The 21,650-nt window shown below is 59.6% G+C and overlaps 1 protein-coding gene across 3 annotated transcripts in view; it reads right to left on the minus strand.

Annotated features, from left to right (window-relative positions):
* Window positions 1-2,367: 2,367 nt before the first annotated feature.
* LOC133774848 (E3 ubiquitin-protein ligase RNF4) overlaps window positions 2,368-21,650 on the minus strand; it is a 222,394-nt gene continuing 203,111 nt past the window's right edge. For all 3 annotated transcript variants that reach the window (XM_062212773.1, XM_062212771.1, XM_062212774.1), the window contains 2 exons: window positions 11,379-11,460; window positions 2,368-3,029 (listed from right to left, as the gene is read on the minus strand). In XM_062212773.1, the coding sequence (XP_062068757.1) occupies window positions 2,936-3,029; window positions 11,379-11,460 (176 nt within the window). In that variant the 3' untranslated portion in view covers window positions 2,368-2,935. The remainder of the gene's footprint in view (window positions 3,030-11,378; window positions 11,461-21,650) is intronic.

Below are 21,650 nucleotides of genomic sequence, written 5' to 3' on the forward strand. Positions count from 1 at the left end.
CCGTGGCTGGGCACCTCCAGCCCTCTGCCCTTTCCACCTGGCCAGGTCCTCGTGCTATGGCCCCCGCGTCCCCTGTGTACACTGCTCTCTCTGGGGACGCGGTGGCGAGGCCAGGGCGAGCGCGCGGCAGCGGGAGCCACGGCGACCTGAGCTGTGTGCTCAGGTGGGACCCGGGGAGGCCGTGGGGAGGCCGTTTAGAATTTCAGTTGCTCAAGGCGAGTCGCTTGGTCTCCACAGAAACCGCACGAGGGCCACGCATGAGGAATAAAGTTGGCGTCCCAGGATCTGTCTGCTCTGTCACTCTACCTTAATTTTCTGAAGATTTATTTTTTTATTGATTTGAAAGAGAAGAGGAGAGATGGGTAGGGGGAGAGGTCTTCCATCTGCTGGTTCTCTCCCCAGATGGCGCAACAGCTGGGCTTGGTCCAGGCCGAAGCTAGGAGCCAGGAGCTTCCTCCGGGTCACCCACACAAGGGCTTGAGCCATCTTCCACTGCTTTCCCAGGCCACAGCAGAGAGCTGGATGGAAGTGGAGCAGCCGGGACTCACACTGGCGCCCATATGGGATGCCGGCACTGTAGGCAGTGGCTTCACCTGCTACGCCACAGCACCAGCCCTGAGAAGGTATTTTTTAAAAAAAATTACACAAAAGGTACCTCGATCACGATGTCGAAAGGACAGGGGTCGTGGCGGCCCCCAGCTGCTCCGCTGCTGACCCGGCGCCCTGCTCGTGCCCTGGGCGGCAGCCGGCGATGGCGCGAGTGCTTGGACCCCGCACTCGGCATGGCACAGACCTCATCCTGGCCTCCGGGGTCCAGCCCGGCACCTGGGGAGTGGACCAGCAGGTGGAAATGTCTTTCTCTCAATCTCTCTCTGCCTTTAAACAAACAAATTGAAGAAAACAGGATGTTGCACTGCCCACGCCTCCTCCTGTGGCCATGGCCTCTAGGAAATAGCGCAGACCCGTCCTGCCATCGGGTGTCCTAGGAGGGGAGGGGCTCGGGTGCGTGGGGAGCACCGAGTGGGGACGGAGGTGGAGACAGGCGTCCACAGGGGCCGGGAGAGCGGCGTGGACGATTCGTTCTCAGAGCCTCCAGGAGCCTGGTCCTGGCTCCTCTCCTGTGAGGATGCGTCTGGCCCTCAGCCAGCGAGCTTGGCCGGGGGCACAGCGGGCTGCGCGGAGCCCCCACAGCAAAGCTGCAGCTATTGTTGAGACACCCATCTCCCAAGTGAGCCTCTGGGCTTGTTTGTTGGAGACGACACCCTCCGAGGGATTTCTCCGCTACGTGACGCAAAGCTGTGCCACCTTCATCTTTAGACACAGCTTTGCTGAGGGGGCCGGCGTGGGTTAGCGGTAGAGCCGCCACCTGCACCAAGCCGGCTCCCGTGTGGACGCCGGTTCATGTCCCGGCTGCTCCGCCTCTGATCCAGCTCCTGCGTCTGGGGGAGCAACAGAAGACGGCCCGAACCCTTGGGCTCCTGCATCCCAGCCGGGGTGCTGACACCGCAGCTGGAGGCTTAACCTACGACACCGTAGCACTGGCCCCTCAAAGGTGATCATCTTTTTTTAAAATGGGAAAGGCAGGGCCGGCACAGCGGGGTTAACGCCCTGGCCTGCAGTGCCGGCATCCCATATGGGCGCTGGTTTGAGACCGGCTGCTCCACTTCCGATCCAGCTCTCTGCTATGGCCTGGGAAAGGCAGCAGAGAATGGCTGAATTCCACGGGCCCCTGCACCTGCGTGGGAGACCTGGAAGAAGCTTCTGGCTCCTGGCTTCGGATTGGCACAGCTCTGGCCGTTGCGGGCAATTGGGGAGTGAACCAGTGGATGGAAGATCTGTCTCTCTGCCTCTAACTCTGACCTTCAAATAAATAAATCTTTCATACAAAAAAATAGAAAGGGCATTACAGGGCTTGGTACCGTTTGTGGTTTGAGGCTCCCACTGGGGGTTTTTGAGTGGATTCCTGTGGGGAAGGGAACATGAATGAGTTCAGCAGTCAGGGGACCCCCCTTGCTGGGACGAGAGAGAGAGAGACAGAGAGACAGAGAGGAGGGAGAGAGAGAGGAGGAAGAGAGAGAGAGGAGAGAGAGGAGGGAGAGAGAGAGAGAGGAGGAAGAGAGGAGAAAGAGGGAGACAGAGAGAGAGAGGAGAGAGACAGAGGAGAGAGGAGACCCTACCCTGCGGGGCCTCTGCAGATCCTAACGCAACGTCCCCTCACCCCCAAGGCACTCCCCAGCCACCCTGCCAGGCACCGTGGGCCCTGCCCCACCCCACCTCGCGGCCACCGCCGCCCAGGCCAGATCCACTGGTGACGGTTCAGATGCCCGGGCCCCGCCCGCTGCAGCCACCCCTCGCCACCAGCAGAAAGCAACCAGACGAGGTCTCCTGCTGTACTAATGTGTTCCATCTTTCAAAAAGAAAGACATGATTTTAATATCACTTAACAATATGTTAAAAAGTAGCCAGGCAGGCCTCCGTGTTAATAGTCGTACACTCTAGAACAGACTTGACGGTGAGTACTGGGCGGGTCTCGTGTTCACCTCCTCATTCTGCAGGGGTCTCACACAAGCTGGCTACGGGTCGGGGGTCAGACACGAACAGCAGACTGTGGAGGGCCCGCCTGGGGCAGGGGCACACGAGGGCTGAGTGACGGCCGACACCCCGGCGGGGACAGGGGACAGGACAGGGCGAGATGCAGAGGCGACGGAGCCACGTGAAGATGCAAACTCGAATCTGGCCACGGCCAGGCCGCAGAGGTGGCGGGACGTGGCGGGAACTACTGTCCCAACCCGACAGCACAGGGCTACGACCAGAGAAGTCTCACGCACAGACTACACGCACACGAGCTAGCGACGCGGCCGAGCGGCGGGCTCCCGGTCTGGGGGGTCTCAGGGTGGCGTGGCCTGGCCCGCCCCCCTCTCCGGGCGGTCCTTGCTCAGTGGGCGGCAAAGGTGGCTTTTTTCAAGCTGAAGTTGGACCAGTTGATGGACAGCCTTTGCCGGGTCTGTCTGGCGGAGTCCAAGCAGAACCTGCGAAGACAGAGAGCCGAAGTCACCCAAGGAGACAGCCAGGCCAGGCCGGCACCACCCTCCCGGCCCTGCCAGCAGCTTCCGTGGGGCTCGGCGAGGAGGACCTGGGGTCAAAGGCAGGCACCCCACGTTCTCTGCCCAAGCCCCCAGGGGAAGCCTCTGACTGGCCCATGGCCTGTTCCTGAGTGAGTGCCGAGGGCCACCTTGTTCCTGCGAACGCGGCTGTGGGCAGCTGCGCTGGGCAGGAGGGAGTGGCTGACCACAGCAGCTTAGGCCAAGCCCTGGCGGGCGGCGCAGCCTGGCAGACCCGGCGGTACCGTCCCCGGGCCTCTGACAGGCGCGCCACAGCTGGGGATGTGAGGTCACGAGGTGGAAGCAAATCAGGCCTCAGTCTTCACGGCCAAGGGCTGGCCGCCCGAGGACTCTGCAGCCGGGAGGGTCAGAGGTTAAGGTCGGGGTCGGCAGGCGTTTTCCTGACTGGGCCACGGTCTCGGGAAGGCAGCGCGCATGGCACTGGGGCACAGCTGTGTTCCAATGAAACCTCACTGACAGTGAAATGCAGTTTGTGTACGTTTTGTGTCACAAAATGTTCTTTTCCCTCCAACTATTCACTTATTTTTGGAGATGGGGGGGGGGGCAGAGAGCACACGCTGCCATCTGCTGGTTTATTCCCCGTGACCCTCCCAAAGGCCATGGCTGGCCCGGGCTGCGGCCAGGCCTGCAGCTCAGGTCGTGGGTGCAGGAACCCAACCAGGCGCGCCATCAGCGCTGCCCCAGGGTGTGTCAGCCAGCCGGGGCCGAGTATCCCACGCAGGTCCCCGACGCGGGGTGCACGTATCACAGACACTCCCATCCTGGACCGGGTCTGGCCTGTGTGACCTGTGACCTCTGACCTGTGAAGGACATGCGATCCTGAGATGTCAGTCTATCTCGGCTCATTCCAGGCAGGAATTCATTATGGTGAGATGGGGTCCCACACTGGCTACCCACCGACCCATCTTGGACAGCATGCTGCCTGCACCCAAGTCCACGGGTCCCTGCGGCCAGCTGCGGCCTGCGGGCTCGGCACACGCTAACACGGCTTTGGGAAAGAGCTCACTGTGCCCGCCCTCTGCTTCCCTGGCAACACTGGCCATTTTTTTGCATTAAATGAAGAACAGAACATTTTCTTTCGAAACCCTACTATGCATCATTTCTTTAGCTTTAAATCCCCTCGTAGCCAGAAGAGTCCGATTTCCGCTGGGGCTCTGCCTGTGAAGCCCTTTGTTTTAGGCTTCTTTGAAAGGCCGAGTTACAGACGGGCAGAGGTCTCCCACGCGCTGGGCCACTCCCCAGACGGCGGCAACGGCCAGGGCTGGGCCAGGCGGAAGCCAGGAGCTCCAGCCGGGTCTCCCACACGGGCAGCAGGGGACAAACGCTCGGGCCATCTCCGCTGCTTTCCCAGGCGCATGAGCAGGGAGGGGGAGGCGTGGAGAGCCGGGACACGAGCCGGTGCCCATGTGGATGCTGGCGTCTCAGGTGGCGGTGTTGCCTGCCACGCCACGGTGCCGGCCCCGCCGTGCTGGCAGTTCTCATTCTCACGGTTCCAGGACATCGCGTGGGTGCCAGTTGCTAAGTAGGTGAGACCGTCTATTCACAGAGCCAGCAGCACCGCCCAGGGGCCACTGCACGGGGGCCTCAGTCCTAAGAGAACACTGCGCCTCCTCTCCATCTGGCCACCGGTGGTGAGACCGAGCCCGGAGCGGAGACACCCTCAGCCACACCGGAGCACCCGGCTCCGGCTCCGGCTGCTGACTCCAGTGGGCTCCTGCCGCCCACATGGGAGACCTGGAGAGAGATCCCGGCTCCAGTTGCTGGCTTCAATCCCCGGCCCAGGCCCAGGCCCAGGCCCAGGCCCAGGCCCAGGCCCAGCCACTGTGGGCATTTGGGGGAGTGCACCAGCAGATGGGAGCTGCGTGTCTTAAGAAAACCCACCCAGGGGGCCAGCGCTGTGGCACAGCAGGTAAAACCACGGCCTGCACTGCCGGCATCCCATATGGGTGCTGGTTTGAGTCCCGGCTGCCCACTTCCCATCCAGCTCTCTGCTCTGGCTTGGGAAAGCAAAAGATGGCCCAGGTGCTTGGGCCCCTGCACCCATGTGGGAGACCTGGAAGAAGCTCCCGGCTCCTGGCTTTGGATCTGCTCAGCTCTAGCTGCTGTTGCCATTTGGGGAGTGAACCAGTGGATGGAAGATCTGTCTATCCATCTCTCTCTGTGTAACTCTTTCAAATAATTAAATATTTAGAAACCAAACCAAACACCCTGTCAAGTCCAGAGTCTATTATGCTCTAAACGTTCCGGAAGCTTCCACTCCTGCTTCTGTCTCCTTCTAGCTCTGGCAAGCACCTGTCCACTGTCTCCTTCGTACTCGTGTGGTCTCGCAACTATCAGCTGCACTCCTGCTCACAGCCACAGCAGGGCTCCCCTGGCGGTTCCGGAAGGCCCCCGGCCCAGGGTGCCCCCTCTGGCCTCCTCGTGGGCCTGCACTGTCACACACAGAGACTGCTAACATGCAGGACTGGAGTGTAGAGGCCTGGTTGTCCCCCACCCAACACAGCCAGCTCTGGGCAGCGGGCTGTGCTCTCCTGTCCCCCACAGCTCCCAGATGCACCCCGGAGGAGCCAGGTGGGGCGGTCTGCGAGCTTACGGAACCACCACGCTCTCAGTATTTTTCCTTACTAAGTTTGTGAGACACTGCCCTGGAGCTCTGCTCACCTCCGTGGCTGGGCGAATCCACGCAGTGCCTGGCCCCGCCCCGGTACGTGTGCAGGGGTGCACCTGTCAGGTTATGTGGGGTGAACGATCCCGCCTGCAGACCCCGCCTGGCTCTCTCCCAAGTGGTACAGACGGTGCGGGTGCGGGACGGCCACTGGAGGCACACTCCGAACAGGTGGCGGCCGCCTCGCTGGGATTTTGTCCACCGGCCTCTCCTTTCCGTGCCTACCTTTGCTGCTTGAGTTCTCTGTTACGTGTACAGATTCCTGATTCTAAAGAAGTGCGATTTATCAATCTTATTCTATGGCTGTTTCAATACCTCTTTTCCTACTCGGAGCTTAGAAGGGTATTATTCATCTTTATTTTCTTCCAAATTAAAAGTTTGCTTTCAGGGGACTGTGCTGTGGCGTAACGGGTTAAGCTGCTACCTGCAGTGCTGGCATCCCATATGGGCACAGTTTTTTTTTTTTTTAAGATTTGTTTATTAGGGCCGGTGCTGTGGTACAGTGGGTTAAGGCCCTGGCCTGAAGTGCCAGCATCCCATATGGGCGCCAGTTCGAGACCCAGCTGCCCCAATTCCCATCCAGCTCTCTGCTATGGCCTGGGAAGACGGCCCAAGTCCACCCACCTGCGTGGGAGACCCAGAGGAGGCTCCCGGCTCCTGGCTTTGGATCCGCACAGCTCTGGCCGTTGTGGCCATCTGAGGAGTGAACCAGGAGATGGAAGACCTCTCTCTCTGTAACTATCTTTCAAATAAACAAACAAAGGCTGTGCCGACCTGAAGCCAGGAGCTTCTTCTGGGTCTCCCATGTCGGTGCAGGAGCCCAAGGACCTGGGCCATCTTCAGCAGCTTTCCCAGGCAAAACAGAGCACTAGGTCAGAAGTGGAGCAGCTGACCAGCTCTCTGCTGTGGCCTGGGAAGGCAGCAGAGGACGGCCCAGGTGCTTGGGCCCTGCACCCGCGCGGGAGACCCGGAAGAAGCTCCTGGCTCCCAACCTTAGCCTGAGGCCATTTGGGGAGTGAACCAGAAGATGGAAGACCCCTCTCTCTCTCTCTCTCTCGGTCTCATGTTCTCCCTCTGGGAAGACTTTTGAAATAAATAAATTTTTATTTAAAAAGAAAAGTTTGCTTTCAACATCTAAAATTTTTAAAAAATATTTATTTACTTGAAAGGCAGAGTTAGAGAGAGAGGAGAGACTGAGAGATCTCCCATCAGCTGGTTCAGTCCCCAAACAGCCACAATGGCTGGGGCTATGCCAGGCCGAAGCCACGAGCTTCTTCCGGGTCTCCCACGTGGGTGCAGGGGCCCAAGCACTTGGGCCACCTTCTGTTGCTTGTCCCAAGCATATTAGCAGGGAGCTGGGTCAGGAAGTAGAGGAGCTGGGACTCAAACCAGTGCCCACATGGGGTGCGGCACTGTAGGTGGCAGCTCCATCTGCTGTGCCACAGCGCCGGCCCCAACGGGAAGATGACTGAGCACAGTGGGAGGCGGGCATCTGACTGAGCCCCGCCCGCTGTGCACAACACACCGCATCCACCTCACCCAACGGAGCTCGGTGCTGGCCTGCCACACCAGCTCACGTTCACGGAGGGCTGCTCCGTCCTCAGAAGGGGGAAGACGGCAGCCCGCTGTTCGTCCAGCAGGGTCTCAGATGCCCCCTCTGGTGGAAGGTGATCACACCAATGTACATCAGAATCACTGTCCACAGACAAACACCCCCCATCAAGCCCTGGGACACTGCGCTGCCCGGCACCCGTGCCCCCTCAACGCGAGGCCTTCTCCAGTCCTACTGCTGGCTTCTGCGGAGTGCCTTCCCCGAGGCTGCAGTGCGAACAGCGCTCACGCCCGATCGACACTCGCCAGTTCTCGCACGTCCACCGCAGGGTGGCTTCTGTGCTGCAGTAGCTCGCAGAGCTGGGGAAGCGCCCACCCGTCCCGGGACCCGTCCGACTCAGGGCACGGCCACGAGGCCTCCCGCGCTTCCTGCCGGGCCTGGCCTGGGCACACGGCCCCTCTGCTTCCCCATCAGTGAGCCTCACGGCTCACGGGCTGTCCCTCGGGCTTGGGTGCTGTCCACTCTGTGCACGCAGGCGTGCCCGTGGCTGGTGTAATCAGGCGCGTTCCTTTTGTTTGCTCGGAACCTGATCTAATTGGCTGTTGACAACACGACCTCCTTTTGGTTGCACATTCATTTCTGTGGCCGCCCCACCCCCTCCAGGCTCTAGGAGCCCCGTGTGCACAGCTCCCAGATGCTCCTGTGGACAATGCTGGGAAGTGCAACCGCTCCACGGAGCGACGGGCGGCGGGCTTGGGCTTCAGCTCTCGCGCCCGGCTCCCACGGAAGCCCCCTCCTCGCTGCGACCTCTGTCAGACGTCCCCGTGGGCACTGCGACGGTGCTGCTGTGTCTGAGCCTCACTTTCTAACCGCCGGCACAGAGAAACACGAGTAAGTTGCTATACGCTGTTTTCTACTTCCTGTGCAAACGACTGGATCGTGTAAGATCCGAGTGGACGTCGCCTTCCCACTACTGTGTGGGCAGGAACACGGCGAGGCTGGGCAGTCCCGGGCGCACCTGGTCCTGCTCAGCCCCCCCCTCCCTCTGAAAGCCGCGCACAGCTGCTCCTCCTCCTCTGGGGAGGCCACCTGGCGCCCCACGCGCCTTTCCTTGTTGACCTGCAGCAGCTGCTCCGACCTCCTGCACCCATCACAATGATCGAATGCCTCTTCTTGAATACATCAGTATAGAAAATTATCCAAGTGGTTGTTTTGTTTGTTTTTTTAACAGGCAGAGTGGACAGTGAGAGAGAGACAGGGAGAAAGGTCTTCCTTTGCCGTTGGTTCACCCTTCAATGGCCGTCGTGGCCGGCGCACCATACTGATCCAAAGGCGGGAGCCAGGTGCTTCTCCTGGTCTCCCATGGGGTGCAGGGCCCAAGCACTTGGGCCATCCTCCACTGCACTCCCGGGCCACAGCAGAGCTGGCCTGGAAGAGGGGCAACCAGGATAGAATCCGGCGCCCTGACCGGGACTAGAACCCGGTGTGCCGGCGCTGCAAGGTGGAGGATTAGCCTGTTGAGCCACGGCGCTGGCCCCTGGCTGGTTTACGGCTCACCTAAAAGCTAATTTTGGCACTTCAGGCTTTGTTACCAAGAGCTCCCAAAAGCAGACGATTTTTCATGTGATGTTCACATTCGTGTAATTTGTAGTTCTATTTTTAAATGTCCACTTCCTTTTTTTAGTTAATTTACTTGAGAGGCAGAGACTGGTTTCTTCCTTGACCTGTGAGTTATTTAACTCGCACGTTTGGATTCCCAAATGTTTAGGGATAAAAAAGTACTTACTGTAAATCCTTAATTAAAATAACATTTTAAATGTTTTGTCTGGCATCAGTGCAAGTGTTATCTGAGGTGTCTGCTAGTCTCCTTCATTCCCACCCACTGTACTCCAGGTCTTGGAAGCAGAATATACATATGACCGTATGGAGGGTGAGCAGGTACTCACCTACTGCCCGTCACAGCAACTGATCTAAGTGTGCGTGTGCTTATGATCTTAAATGTCTACTTATCCCACTTTTTTCTACATGTTTTTCTCTTTCTAGATGTTCCACTATTTCCCCATATCTTGGGTATTTTTAAAAATCAGGTCAAATGGGGCCGGTGCTGTGGTGCAGTGGGTAAGGCTGCCGCCTGCAGTGCCGGCATCCCACATGGGTGCTGCTTCAGGTCCTGGCTGCTCCACTTGCGATCCAGCTCTCTGCAGTGGCCCGGGAGTGCAGTGGAAGATGGCCCAAGTGCTTGGGCCCTGCACCGGCATGGGAGACCTGGAAGAAGCTCCTGGCTACTGGCTTTGGATCAACACAGCTCTGGCCGCTGTGCCCAATAAGGGCAGTGAACCAGAGAATGGAAGACTTCTCTCTCAGCCTCCTCTGTGTGTAACTCTTTCAAATAAATAAATAAATTTTTTTTTTAAAAATCAGGTCAATTTTGATGTTTATTACAATGTGGGAGTCCCACAGGCCTTTCTTGGGAAAAGCCCTCCAAAGTTCTGTCTATAGCCAACAAGTGCCCCTCTTCCATCCCTGTCCCAAACCCAGCCTCAGGGCGACTCACTCCTCCCGGGTCACAGCTTCCCCTGAACTGCCCCCACCCAGGCCTAGCCTGTTCCTTTAGGGCGGGAGGAGGCGCCTTTGTGAGATCAAACATGCCCTAAGGAGCAGAGACTGGGGTGGGAGGGTCCCTCTGGAGACGGCTTCCTGTGTGCTGACTATTCCACAGCGGGTTAAGCTGTCTTCTTCGCGCAGTGCTGCCGCAGGTTAAGCCGCGCCTTAGGATGCCCCAGTCTAGACTGAGGTGTGAGTCCTCTCTGCTCCGGGCTCAACTTCCTGCCAGTGCATCCTGGTTCAAGGGCTCTGGCTCCTGCCACCCACGTGGGAGACCTGGGTGGAGTTTCGGGTCCCAGCCTCAGCCTGGCCCAGCTCTGTTGTGGGCATCTGGGAAGTGAACCAGTGGGTTCCAGTGCTATTTCTCTTCCTTTCAAGCAGACTAAAAATAAACATTAAAGAAAAAATAATGTGTACCTATAGGGTTAGATTCTGTGCAAACACACACTGAGAGAATAATGAAAATCTCATTTATCCCTCTTGGTTCTTTTCATGCCTATATAAACAGATGGTCCACCTTCAATGCCATTCACTCAGGCGCTGCCCCTGCTCAAGACGAGCCCCTCCCGCCCTGCTTTATTGAGCTTTTATCATGAATGGGTAAGCGCCTTTAGCAAGTGCTTTTCCCCACTGCTGAATACCTAAGTGACACACCCATCACTCAGGAACATCTGAGCTCTGCAGTGGCTCAGAGGGGGTCAGTGACCTGCTCTGCACCTGCTTCTTCTGTGTGATACGTGCAGCCAGGAGGTTAAAGTGCTAAGGAAAACTAGGAACTTTAAAATCTATCTTGGTTGGGGCCAGTGATGCGGAGCAGTGGGCTGGGCTGCAACTGCAATGCTGGCACATGGTATGGGAGAGGCTGGTTGAAGCCCCGGCTGCTCCACTTCCAATCCAGCTCCCTGCTAATGCACCTGGGAGAGCAGCACAGGGTGGCCCAAGTGCCCGCCATCCACGCTGGAGACCTGGATGGAGTTCTGGCTCCTGGCTCATCCAGGCTCCTGCAGGTTTCTGGGGAGTAAATCAGCGGATGGAAGCACTCGCGCTCTCTCGCACGCGCTGTCTCTTTCACACACACGCACACACACACCCTGCTTCTTCTCTGATCACTCTACCTCTCAAATAAATAAATCTGACATTTTTTTGTTGCCAGAATTCATGTAATAGAACATTATTAAATACAGTACCAAAAAAGTCTGCCTATTAGGAAGACTGGGCAAATCTCTGAAATGTTGCTTCTGTCTTTGGAAGTATAGCAAATCCGTCTATTCAAACAGCCCACACCAGGACCCTCTGGAAGGGAACGACCCCCCCACTTGGATTCTGAGCCCCTGCTGGTGCTGCCGGCCCCCGGATCCTTCTGGAACACTACTCGGCAGCCAGCTGCCTTCCAGGACAACCGCGAGAGCACCGGGCCGCCGTGCCGCCCCATTACCTTTTGAAATACTCCACTTCCCTCTCCGTCTCGTCCATGTCCACACTGTCCAGGTCGATGTCTTTAGGCAGAAACACATCATCTGCAAAGGCACAGGAAAGAGGCAGGTCAAATGCTAAACTCGGGCACAACACACCATTCCAACAGCTTCGCGAATGGTCTCTAAAACGAGGTGCTGTGGAAGGCAAAGGAGGGCAGATCTCCCGGGTGCCACGCAGATCCACGCTGGAAATCGTGCAACGCGACCGCAGCGCCAGGTCCCCTCAGGAGGTCCCCTTGTTGGAACCCGGATTCCCCCCGGGAGTGGGCGCGGTGCCCTTTAGAAGGGCAGGCCCAGGGCGGGGACAGTGCTGTCCCTGGACGTGCCTGGGCAGCACGAGGAGCCAGACACCAGCCCTGCAGGAAGCATCGCCCCTCGCAGCACAACCAGAGCTGATGCAGCTTCCCAGGTGGCCGTTAAATGCCCTCTGACAACAGGCGGGAAGCAGGGACAACTTGACCCACTTCGTGCTCAGCCAAGCCTGAGGGTTTCTGCTCCTCTCCGGTGCTCTGCCTTCCAGGGATTCACCACAAGCACCGCCCCGGGCTCCACGCGAGTGTCCAGGAGGCCCCCTCGGCACACACCTGCCTGGGACGAGGGTGGAGACCACCACACTCGCACTCCCAGGTGCTGGAGCACAGGGCACTGTCCGAGACTCTCCCTACTGCTGGGTCACTCCCACGGCGGGGCAGAGCGCGTCAGCCCGCTGACACGGCCCCCGGGGACTTGCCCGGCTGCCAACGCCTCCATCTTCCATCTCAGCACCCCTTCTCGCCACAGGAACACCCCTGTGGGTGTCCACGACCCCTAAGCCTCCACCTCCACCTGGCATTCCTCCCCAGGTCCACATCTATCAAGCCACACCCTCCTGGGCACCACTGTCAGGCCTCTCACCCGTTTCCTCCTGTGCACCAGGGCCACCGAGGCAGGGCCCAGGAACGGTGCTCCTGCCTGCCTTCCTCCCTCACACGCCCTGTCGCGTGCTGGCATACGCTTCCTCAACAGCAGGGGGCGCACTCTTCCCCACATGTCTGCTTGGGTGCTGACCTGGACTACACTCCCACTGCCTGCGGCCCAGCTCCCCAGCTCTAGCTTTTTTAAACATTTTACTTTTTAAAGATTTGTTTTATTTATTGGAAAGGCAGAGTGACACACACACAGAGAGAAGGAGAGACAAAGATGGCTGCAATGGCCAGGGCTGGACCAGGCCAAAGTCAGAGCCCAGAGCGTCCTTCAGGTCACCCGCACGGATGGCAGGAGCCCATGGACTTGGGCCATCCTCTGCTGCCTTCCCAGGCACAACGGCAGGGAGCTAATCTGAAGCTGAGCTGCTGGGATTTGAACTGGCTCCCATACCAGATGCTGGCGCCACAGTGCTGGCCCCTCGGGCCTAGGCTTCACTGGGTTCCATATGCCATCTGCTTCCACTCACAGATGTAGCTCCGCAGAGGAGCGTGCTCCGGGCCCAGGTCCCGCAGTGGCTGCGGCCCACCTGGAAGCTCTCACTGCCCTCCCTCTGCCGTGTGCCCCTTCTGGCCACTGTGCACTGAGACGGGGCCATGACAGGGCAGGCCTGAGAAGGGCCTGTACCAGGCTCCAAGAACACAAAGGTGTCCTCCACTACCCACCCAGGCACCAGGAGTTTGCAGGCAGACTCTGGACTGTGCCCACTCCGCAGCACGTCAGACGCCACAAGCCATCCTCCTGCCCCTGCTCTGTGACGGCCTCGGCCAGCTCAGCTCACACGTGCACCCACAGGCGCAGAGCTCGTCTGAGGCCAGGGTGGCCGTGGGGAGCCCAGGCTGGGTGCGTCCTGTCATCTTGTGGAGGAAGAGCAACAAAACCTGGGAACCTCAGACGAGGTTCAAAGGAAATGCAACCGTGGGGGGGGGTCCCCAGGAAGTGCCAGCCAAGGGCAGAGGGGGGTCCCCAGGAAGTGCCAGCCAAGGGCAGAGGGGGGTCCCCAGGAAGTGCCAGCCAAGGGCAGAGTGGGGGGTCCCCAGGAAGTGCCAGCCAAGGGCAGAGTGGGGGTCCCCAGGAAGTGCCAGCCAAGGGCAGAGTGGGGGGTCCCCAGGAAGTGCCAGCCAAGGGCAGAGTGGGGGTCCCCAGGAAGTGCCAGCCAAGGGCAGAGGGGGGTCCCCAGGCAGTGCCAGCAGCCTGTGCACAGAGGGGCTGCTGCAAGGGCAGACTTCTGTATCTCAACTTTCAACACTCAAGCAGCAGAAAGCAAGGTGGTGGCGCACTGGCCACGGATCAAGAGAGCTGTGAGCAAGGACACCGGTCTGCAGGCCCCGCAGGCCAGCCACGGCCAGTGCCCACCCCGCTCCCACGGAGGGGCAGCTCCCGGCTGCTGCAAGTGCTCACACAGCACAGCGGTGCCCAATACTCTCCTTCTGATCAGAACTCATCGCCAAAAGGAACCAGTTCTATCCAGACGTGGTATCAGGAGACACTGAGCTTGGGACGCCCTGAGGCAACACCTCCAGCTGTGTGACAGGAGGGGTGGGGTCAGGCTGCTGCTGAGGCCTTCCAGAGTGGGGGGTGACCCCAGGCCGGGAGGAGTGAGAGTGGGACCCAGGCCGGGAGGAGTGAGAGTGGGACCCAGGCCGGGAGGAGTGAGAGTGGGACCCCAGGCCGGGAGGAGTGGGGGGACCCCAGGCCGTGAGGAGTGCGGGGAGACCCCAGGCTGTGAGGAGTAGAGTGGGACCCCAGGCCGTGAGGAGTGGGGGGAGACCCCAGGCTGTGAGGAGTAGGAGTGGGACCCCAGGCCGTGAGGAGTGAGAGTGGGACCCCAGGCCGTGAAGAGTGGGGGGAGACCCCAGGCTGTGAGGAGTGGGGGGGACCCCAGGCCGGGAGGAGTAGAGTGGGACCCCAGGCCGGGAGGAGTGGGGGGACCCCAGGCTGTGAGGAGTGGGGGGAACCCAGGCCAGGAGGAGTGGGGGGAACCCAGGCCAGGAGGAGTGGGGGGAACCCCAGGCCATGAGTGGAGTGGGACCCCAGGCCGTGAGGAGTAGAGTGGGACCCCAGGCCGTGAGGAGTTGGGGGAACCCCAGGCCATGAGGAGTGGGGGGAACCCAGGCCAGGAGGAGTGGGGGGAACCCAGGCCAGGAGGAGTGGGGGGGACCCAGGCCAGGAGGAGTGGGACCCCAGGCCATGAGGAGTAGAGTGGGACCCCAGGCTGGGAGGAGTGAGAGTGGGACCCCAGGCTGGGAGGAGTGTGGGGACCCCAGGCTGTGAGGAGTGGGGGGAACCCAGGCTGTGAGGAGTGGGAGGGGACCCCAGGCCGTGAGGAGTGAGAGTGGGACCCCAGGCTGTGAGGAGTGGGAGGGGACCCCAGGCTGTGAGGAGTGGGGGTGGGAGGTCCCCAGGCCATGAGTGGAGTGGGAGGACTCAGGCTGGAGGGAGGCCCCAGGGGCACTACAAGGCAGAGATCAACTAGCATGAAAACAATTTTTCCCATATAATTTTTTTCCCCCCTAAATACAGGAGCAAAGAAAGCAGGTCACATGCCAAAGCAGAGAGCTGGATTGGAAGAGGAGCAGCCGGGACCAGAACTGGTGCCCATATGGGATGGCAGCGCCCTACTGCACCATGGCGCTGGCCCCAGGACCCCAGTTTTGTGTTTTTTTTTTTTTTTTTTAAACACAGACAAATCACCAACTTAAAATAGAACAGATACATAATACAAGAAAACGACAAGGGGAAGGTACTCGCTGAAGAGGTTTACAAAGACATGAGTCCTGGTACTGTGCCGGCATTCCACGTGAGGGTGTCAGTTCAGTCCTGGCTACTCCACTCAGATCTGGCTCCCTGCTGATGACAAGGACTGGGGCCCTGCACCCACGGAGAGACCAGGCTGGAGTTTCAGATCCTGGTCACTGCGGCCATTTGGGTAGTAGACCAGTGAAGGGAAGGTTTTTTTCTCTTTGTCACTCCACCTTGCAAATAAAACTTAAAAAAAATTATGAGACTACTTTGTTGACATCTACAAAGAGAAATATCCCCAGTTCCCACAGAGGGAAGAGTGTGGTCAACAGAGCACCTCTGAAGAAGGCACCAGGCCCACGGTCATCCAGGGGCTTCTAGCACACAGCTAACACAGACAGTCCACGCGCAGTGTGCCCTGGTCCAGGGGCTTCTAGCACACCGTTAACACAGACAGTCCAAGCGCAGTGTGCCCTGGTCCAGGGGCTTCTAGCACACAGCTAACACACGCAGTCCACGCGCAGTGTGCCCTGGTCCAGGGGCTTCTAGCACACCGTTAACAAACGCAGTACACGCGCAGTGAGCCCTGGTCCAGGGGCTTCTAGCACACAGCTAACACATGCAGTCCACGCGCAGTGTGCCCTGGTCCAGGGGCTTCTAGCACACAGCTAACACAGACAGTCCACGCGCAGTGTGCCCTGGTCCAGGGGCTTCTAGCACACCGTTAAGTTAACACAGACAGTCCAAGCGCAGTGTGCCCTGGTCCAGGGGCTTCTAGCACACCGTTAACACAGACAGTCCAAGCGCAGTGTGCCCTGGTCCAGGGGCTTCTAGCACACCGTTAACACAGACAGTCCACGCGCAGTGTGCCCTGGTCCAGGGGCTTCTAGCACACCGTTAACACACACAGTCCACGCGCAGTGTGCCCTGGTCCAGGGGCTTCTAGCACAGAGCTAACACACGCAGTCCAAACACAGTGTGCCCTGGTCCAGGGGCTTCTAGCACACAGCTAACACACGCAGTCCATGCGCAGTGTGCCCTGGTCCAGGGGCTTCTAGCACACCGTTAACACAGACAGTCCACGCGCAGTGTGCCCTGGTCCAGGGGCTTCTAGCACACCGTTAACACAGACAGTCCACGCGCAGTGTGCCCTGGTCCAGGGGCTTCTAGCACACCGTTAACACAGACAGTCCAAGCGCAGTGTGCCCTGGTCCAGGGGCTTCTAGCACACCGTTAACACACGCAGTCCACGCGCAGTGTGCCCTGGTCCAGGGGCTTCTAGCACACAGCTAACACACGCAGTCCACGCGCAGTGTGCCCTGGTCCAGGGGCTTCTAGCACACCGTTAACACAGACAGTCCACGCGCAGTGTGCCCTGGTCCAGGGGCTTCTAGCACACCGTTAAGTTAACACAGACAGTCCACGCGCAGTGTGCCCTGGTCCAGGGGCTTCTAGCACACCGTTAACACAGACAGTCCAAGCGCAGTGTGCCCTGGTCCAGGGGCTTCTAGCACACAGCTAACACACGCAGTCCACGCGCAGTGTGCCCTGGTCCAGGGGCTTCTAGCACACCGTTAACACACGCAGTACACGCGCAGTGTGCCCTGGTCCAGGGGCTTCTAGCACACAGCTAACACATGCAGTCCACGCGCAGTGTGCCCTGGTCCAGGGGCTTCTAGCACACAGCTAACACAGACAGTCCACGCGCAGTGTGCCCTGGTCCAGGGGCTTCTAGCACACCGTTAAGTTAACACAGACAGTCCACGCGCAGTGTGCCCTGGTCCAGGGGCTTCTAGCACACCGTTAACACAGACAGTCCAAGCGCAGTGTGCCCTGGTCCAGGGGCTTCTAGCACACCGTTAACACAGACAGTCCACGCGCAGTGTGCCCTGGTCCAGGGGCTTCTAGCACACAGCCAACACACGCAGTCCACGCGCAGTGTGCCCTGGTCCAGGGGCTTCTAGCACACAGCTAACACACGCAGTCCACGCGCAGTGTGCCCTGGTCCAGGGGCTTCTAGCACACAGCTAACACACGCAGTCCACGCGCAGTGTGCCCTGGTCCAGGGGCTTCTAGCACACCGTTAACACAGACAGTCCACGCGCAGTGTGCCCTGGTCCAGGGGCTTCTAGCACACCGTTAAGTTAACACAGACAGTCCAAGCGCAGTGTGCCCTGGTCCAGGGGCTTCTAGCACACAGCTAACACACGCAGTCCACGCGCAGTGTGCCCTGGTCCAGGGGCTTCTAGCACACAGCTAACACACGCAGTCCACGCGCAGTGTGCCCTGGTCCAGGGGCTTCTAGCACACCGTTAAGTTAACACAGACAGTCCAAGCGCAGTGTGCCCTGGTCCAGGGGCTTCTAGCACACAGCTAACACACGCAGTCCACGCGCAGTGTGCCCTGGTCCAGGGGCTTCTAGCACACCGTTAACACAGACAGTTCACGCGCAGTGTGCCCTGGTCCAGGGGCTTCTAGCACACCGTTAAGTTAACACAGACAGTCCAAGCGCAGTGTGCCCTGGTCCAGGGGCTTCTAGCACACAGCTAACACACGCAGTCCACGCGCAGTGTGCCCTGGTCCAGGGGCTTCTAGCACACAGCTAACACAGACAGTCCACGCGCAGTGTGCCCTGGTCCAGGGGCTTCTAGCACACCGTTAAGTTAACACAGACAGTCCAAGCGCAGTGTGCCCTGGTCCAGGGGCTTCTAGCACACCGTTAACACAGACAGTCCAAGCGCAGTGTGCCCTGGTCCAGGGGCTTCTAGCACACCGTTAACACAGACAGTCCACGCGCAGTGTGCCCTGGTCCAGGGGCTTCTAGCACACCGTTAACACACACAGTCCACGCGCAGTGTGCCCTGGTCCAGGGGCTTCTAGCACACAGCTAACACACGCAGTCCAAACACAGTGTGCCCTGGTCCAGGGGCTTCTAGCACACAGCTAACACACGCAGTCCATGCGCAGTGTGCCCTGGTCCAGGGGCTTCTAGCACACCGTTAACACAGACAGTCCACGCGCAGTGTGCCCTGGTCCAGGGGCTTCTAGCACACCGTTAACACAGACAGTCCACGCGCAGTGTGCCCTGGTCCAGGGGCTTCTAGCACACCGTTAACACAGACAGTCCAAGCGCAGTGTGCCCTGGTCCAGGGGCTTCTAGCACACCGTTAACACACGCAGTCCACGCGCAGTGTGCCCTGGTCCAGGGGCTTCTAGCACACAGCTAACACACGCAGTCCACGCGCAGTGTGCCCTGGTCCAGGGGCTTCTAGCACACCGTTAACACAGACAGTCCACGCGCAGTGTGCCCTGGTCCAGGGGCTTCTAGCACACCGTTAAGTTAACACAGACAGTCCACGCGCAGTGTGCCCTGGTCCAGGGGCTTCTAGCACACCGTTAACACAGACAGTCCAAGCGCAGTGTGCCCTGGTCCAGGGGCTTCTAGCACACAGCTAACACACGCAGTCCACGCGCAGTGTGCCCTGGTCCAGGGGCTTCTAGCACACCGTTAACACACGCAGTACACGCGCAGTGTGCCCTGGTCCAGGGGCTTCTAGCACACAGCTAACACACGCAGTCCACGCGCAGTGTGCCCTGGTCCAGGGGCTTCTAGCACACAGCTAACACAGACAGTCCACGCGCAGTGTGCCCTGGTCCAGGGGCTTCTAGCACACCGTTAAGTTAACACAGACAGTCCACGCGCAGTGTGCCCTGGTCCAGGGGCTTCTAGCACACCGTTAACACAGACAGTCCAAGCGCAGTGTGCCCTGGTCCAGGGGCTTCTAGCACACCGTTAACACAGACAGTCCACGCGCAGTGTGCCCTGGTCCAGGGGCTTCTAGCACACAGCCAACACACGCAGTCCACGCGCAGTGTGCCCTGGTCCAGGGGCTTCTAGCACACAGCTAACACACGCAGTCCACGCGCAGTGTGCCCTGGTCCAGGGGCTTCTAGCACACAGCTAACACACGCAGTCCACGCGCAGTGTGCCCTGGTCCAGGGGCTTCTAGCACACCGTTAACACAGACAGTCCACGCGCAGTGTGCCCTGGTCCAGGGGCTTCTAGCACACCGTTAAGTTAACACAGACAGTCCAAGCGCAGTGTGCCCTGGTCCAGGGGCTTCTAGCACACAGCTAACACACGCAGTCCACGCGCAGTGTGCCCTGGTCCAGGGGCTTCTAGCACACAGCTAACACACGCAGTCCACGCGCAGTGTGCCCTGGTCCAGGGGCTTCTAGCACACCGTTAAGTTAACACAGACAGTCCAAGCGCAGTGTGCCCTGGTCCAGGGGCTTCTAGCACACAGCTAACACACGCAGTCCACGCGCAGTGTGCCCTGGTCCAGGGGCTTCTAGCACACCGTTAACACAGACAGTTCACGCGCAGTGTGCCCTGGTCCAGGGGCTTCTAGCACACCGTTAAGTTAACACAGACAGTCCAAGCGCAGTGTGCCCTGGTCCAGGGGCTTCTAGCACACAGCTAACACACGCAGTCCACGCGCAGTGTGCCCTGGTCCAGGGGCTTCTAGCACACAGCTAACACAGACAGTCCACGCGCAGTGTGCCCTGGTCCAGGGGCTTCTAGCACACCGTTAACACAGACAGTCCAAGCGCAGTGTGCCCTGGTCCAGGGGCTTCTAGCACACCGTTAACACAGACAGTCCACGCGCAGTGTGCCCTGGTCCAGGGGCTTCTAGCACACAGCCAACACACGCAGTCCACGCGCAGTGTGCCCTGGTCCAGGGGCTTCTAGCACACAGCTAACACACGCAGTCCACGCGCAGTGTGCCCTGGTCCAGGGGCTTCTAGCACACAGCTAACACACGCAGTCCACGCGCAGTGTGCCCTGGTCCAGGGGCTTCTAGCACACCGTTAAGTTAACACAGACAGTCCAAGCGCAGTGTGCCCTGGTCCAGGGGCTTCTAGCACACAGCTAACACACGCAGTCCACGCGCAGTGTGCCCTGGTCCAGGGGCTTCTAGCACACAGCCAACACACGCAGTCCACGCGCAGTGTGCCCTGGTCCAGGGGCTTCTAGCACACCGTTAACACACGCAGTCCACGCGCAGTGTGCCCTGGTCCAGGGGCTTCTAGCACACAGCTAACACACGCAGTCCATGCGCAGTGTGCCCTGGTCCAGGGGGCTTCTAGTACACCGTTAACACAGACAGTCCACGCGCAGTGTGCCCTGGTCCAGGGGGCTTCTAGCACATCGTTAAGTTAACACAGACAGTCCAAGCGCAGTGTGCCCTGGTCCAGGGGGCTTCTAGCACACCGTTAACACAGACAGTCCAAGCGCAGTGTGCCCTGGTCCAGGGGCTTCTAGCACACAGCCAACACACGCAGTCCACGCGCAGTGTGCCCTGGTCCAGGGGCTTCTAGCACACCGTTAACACAGACAGTCCACGCGCAGTGTGCCCTGGTCCAGGGGCTTCTAGCACACCGTTAACACACGCAGTCCACGCGCAGTGTGCCCTGGTCCAGGGGCTTCTAGCACACAGCCAACACACGCAGTCCACGCGCAGTGTGCCCTGGTCCAGGGGCTTCTAGCACACCGTTAACACAGACAGTCCACGCGCAGTGTGCCCTGGTCCAGGGGCTTCTAGCACACCGTTAACACACGCAGTCCACGCGCAGTGTGCCCTGGTCCAGGGGCTTCTAGCACACCGTTAACACAGACAGTCCACGCGCAGTGTGCCCTGGTCCAGGGGGCTTCTAGCACACAGCTAACACACGCAGTCCACGCGCAGTGTGCCCTGGTCCAGGGGGCTTCTAGCACACAGCTAACACACGCAGTCCACGCGCAGTGTGCCCTGGTCCAGGGGCTTCTAGCACACCGTTAACACAGACAGTCCACGCGCAGTGTGCCCTGGTCCAGGGGCTTCTAGCACACAGCTAACACACGCAGTCCACGCGCAGTGTGCCCTGGTCCAGGGGCTTCTAGCACACAGCTAACACACGCAGTCCACGCGCAGTGTGCCCTGGTCCAGGGGCTTCTAGCACACCGTTAAGTTAACACAGACAGTCCAAGCGCAGTGTGCCCTGGTCCAGGGGGCTTCTAGCACACAGCTAACACACGCAGTCCACGCGCAGTGTGCCCTGGTCCAGGGGCTTCTAGCACACCGTTAAGTTAACACAGACAGTCCAAGCGCAGTGTGCCCTGGTCCAGGGGCTTCTAGCACACAGCTAACACACGCAGTCCACGCGCAGTGTGCCCTGGTCCAGGGGCTTCTAGCACACAGCTAACACACGCAGTCCACGCGCAGTGTGCCCTGGTCCAGGGGCTTCTAGCACACAGCTAACACAGACAGTCCACGCGCAGTGTGCCCTGGTCCAGGGGGCTTCTAGCACACAGCTAAGACATGCAGTCCACGCGCAGTGTGCCCTGGTCCAGGGGCTTCTAGCACACAGCTAACACAGACAGTCCACGCGCAGTGTGCCCTGGTCCAGGGGCTTCTAGCACACCGTTAAGTTAACACAGACAGTCCACGCGCAGTGTGCCCTGGTCCAGGGGCTTCTAGCACACA

This window comes from Lepus europaeus, chromosome 16 (genome assembly GCF_033115175.1).
Source record: "Lepus europaeus isolate LE1 chromosome 16, mLepTim1.pri, whole genome shotgun sequence".
In the NCBI taxonomy this organism is placed as follows: Eukaryota; Metazoa; Chordata; class Mammalia; order Lagomorpha; family Leporidae; genus Lepus; species Lepus europaeus.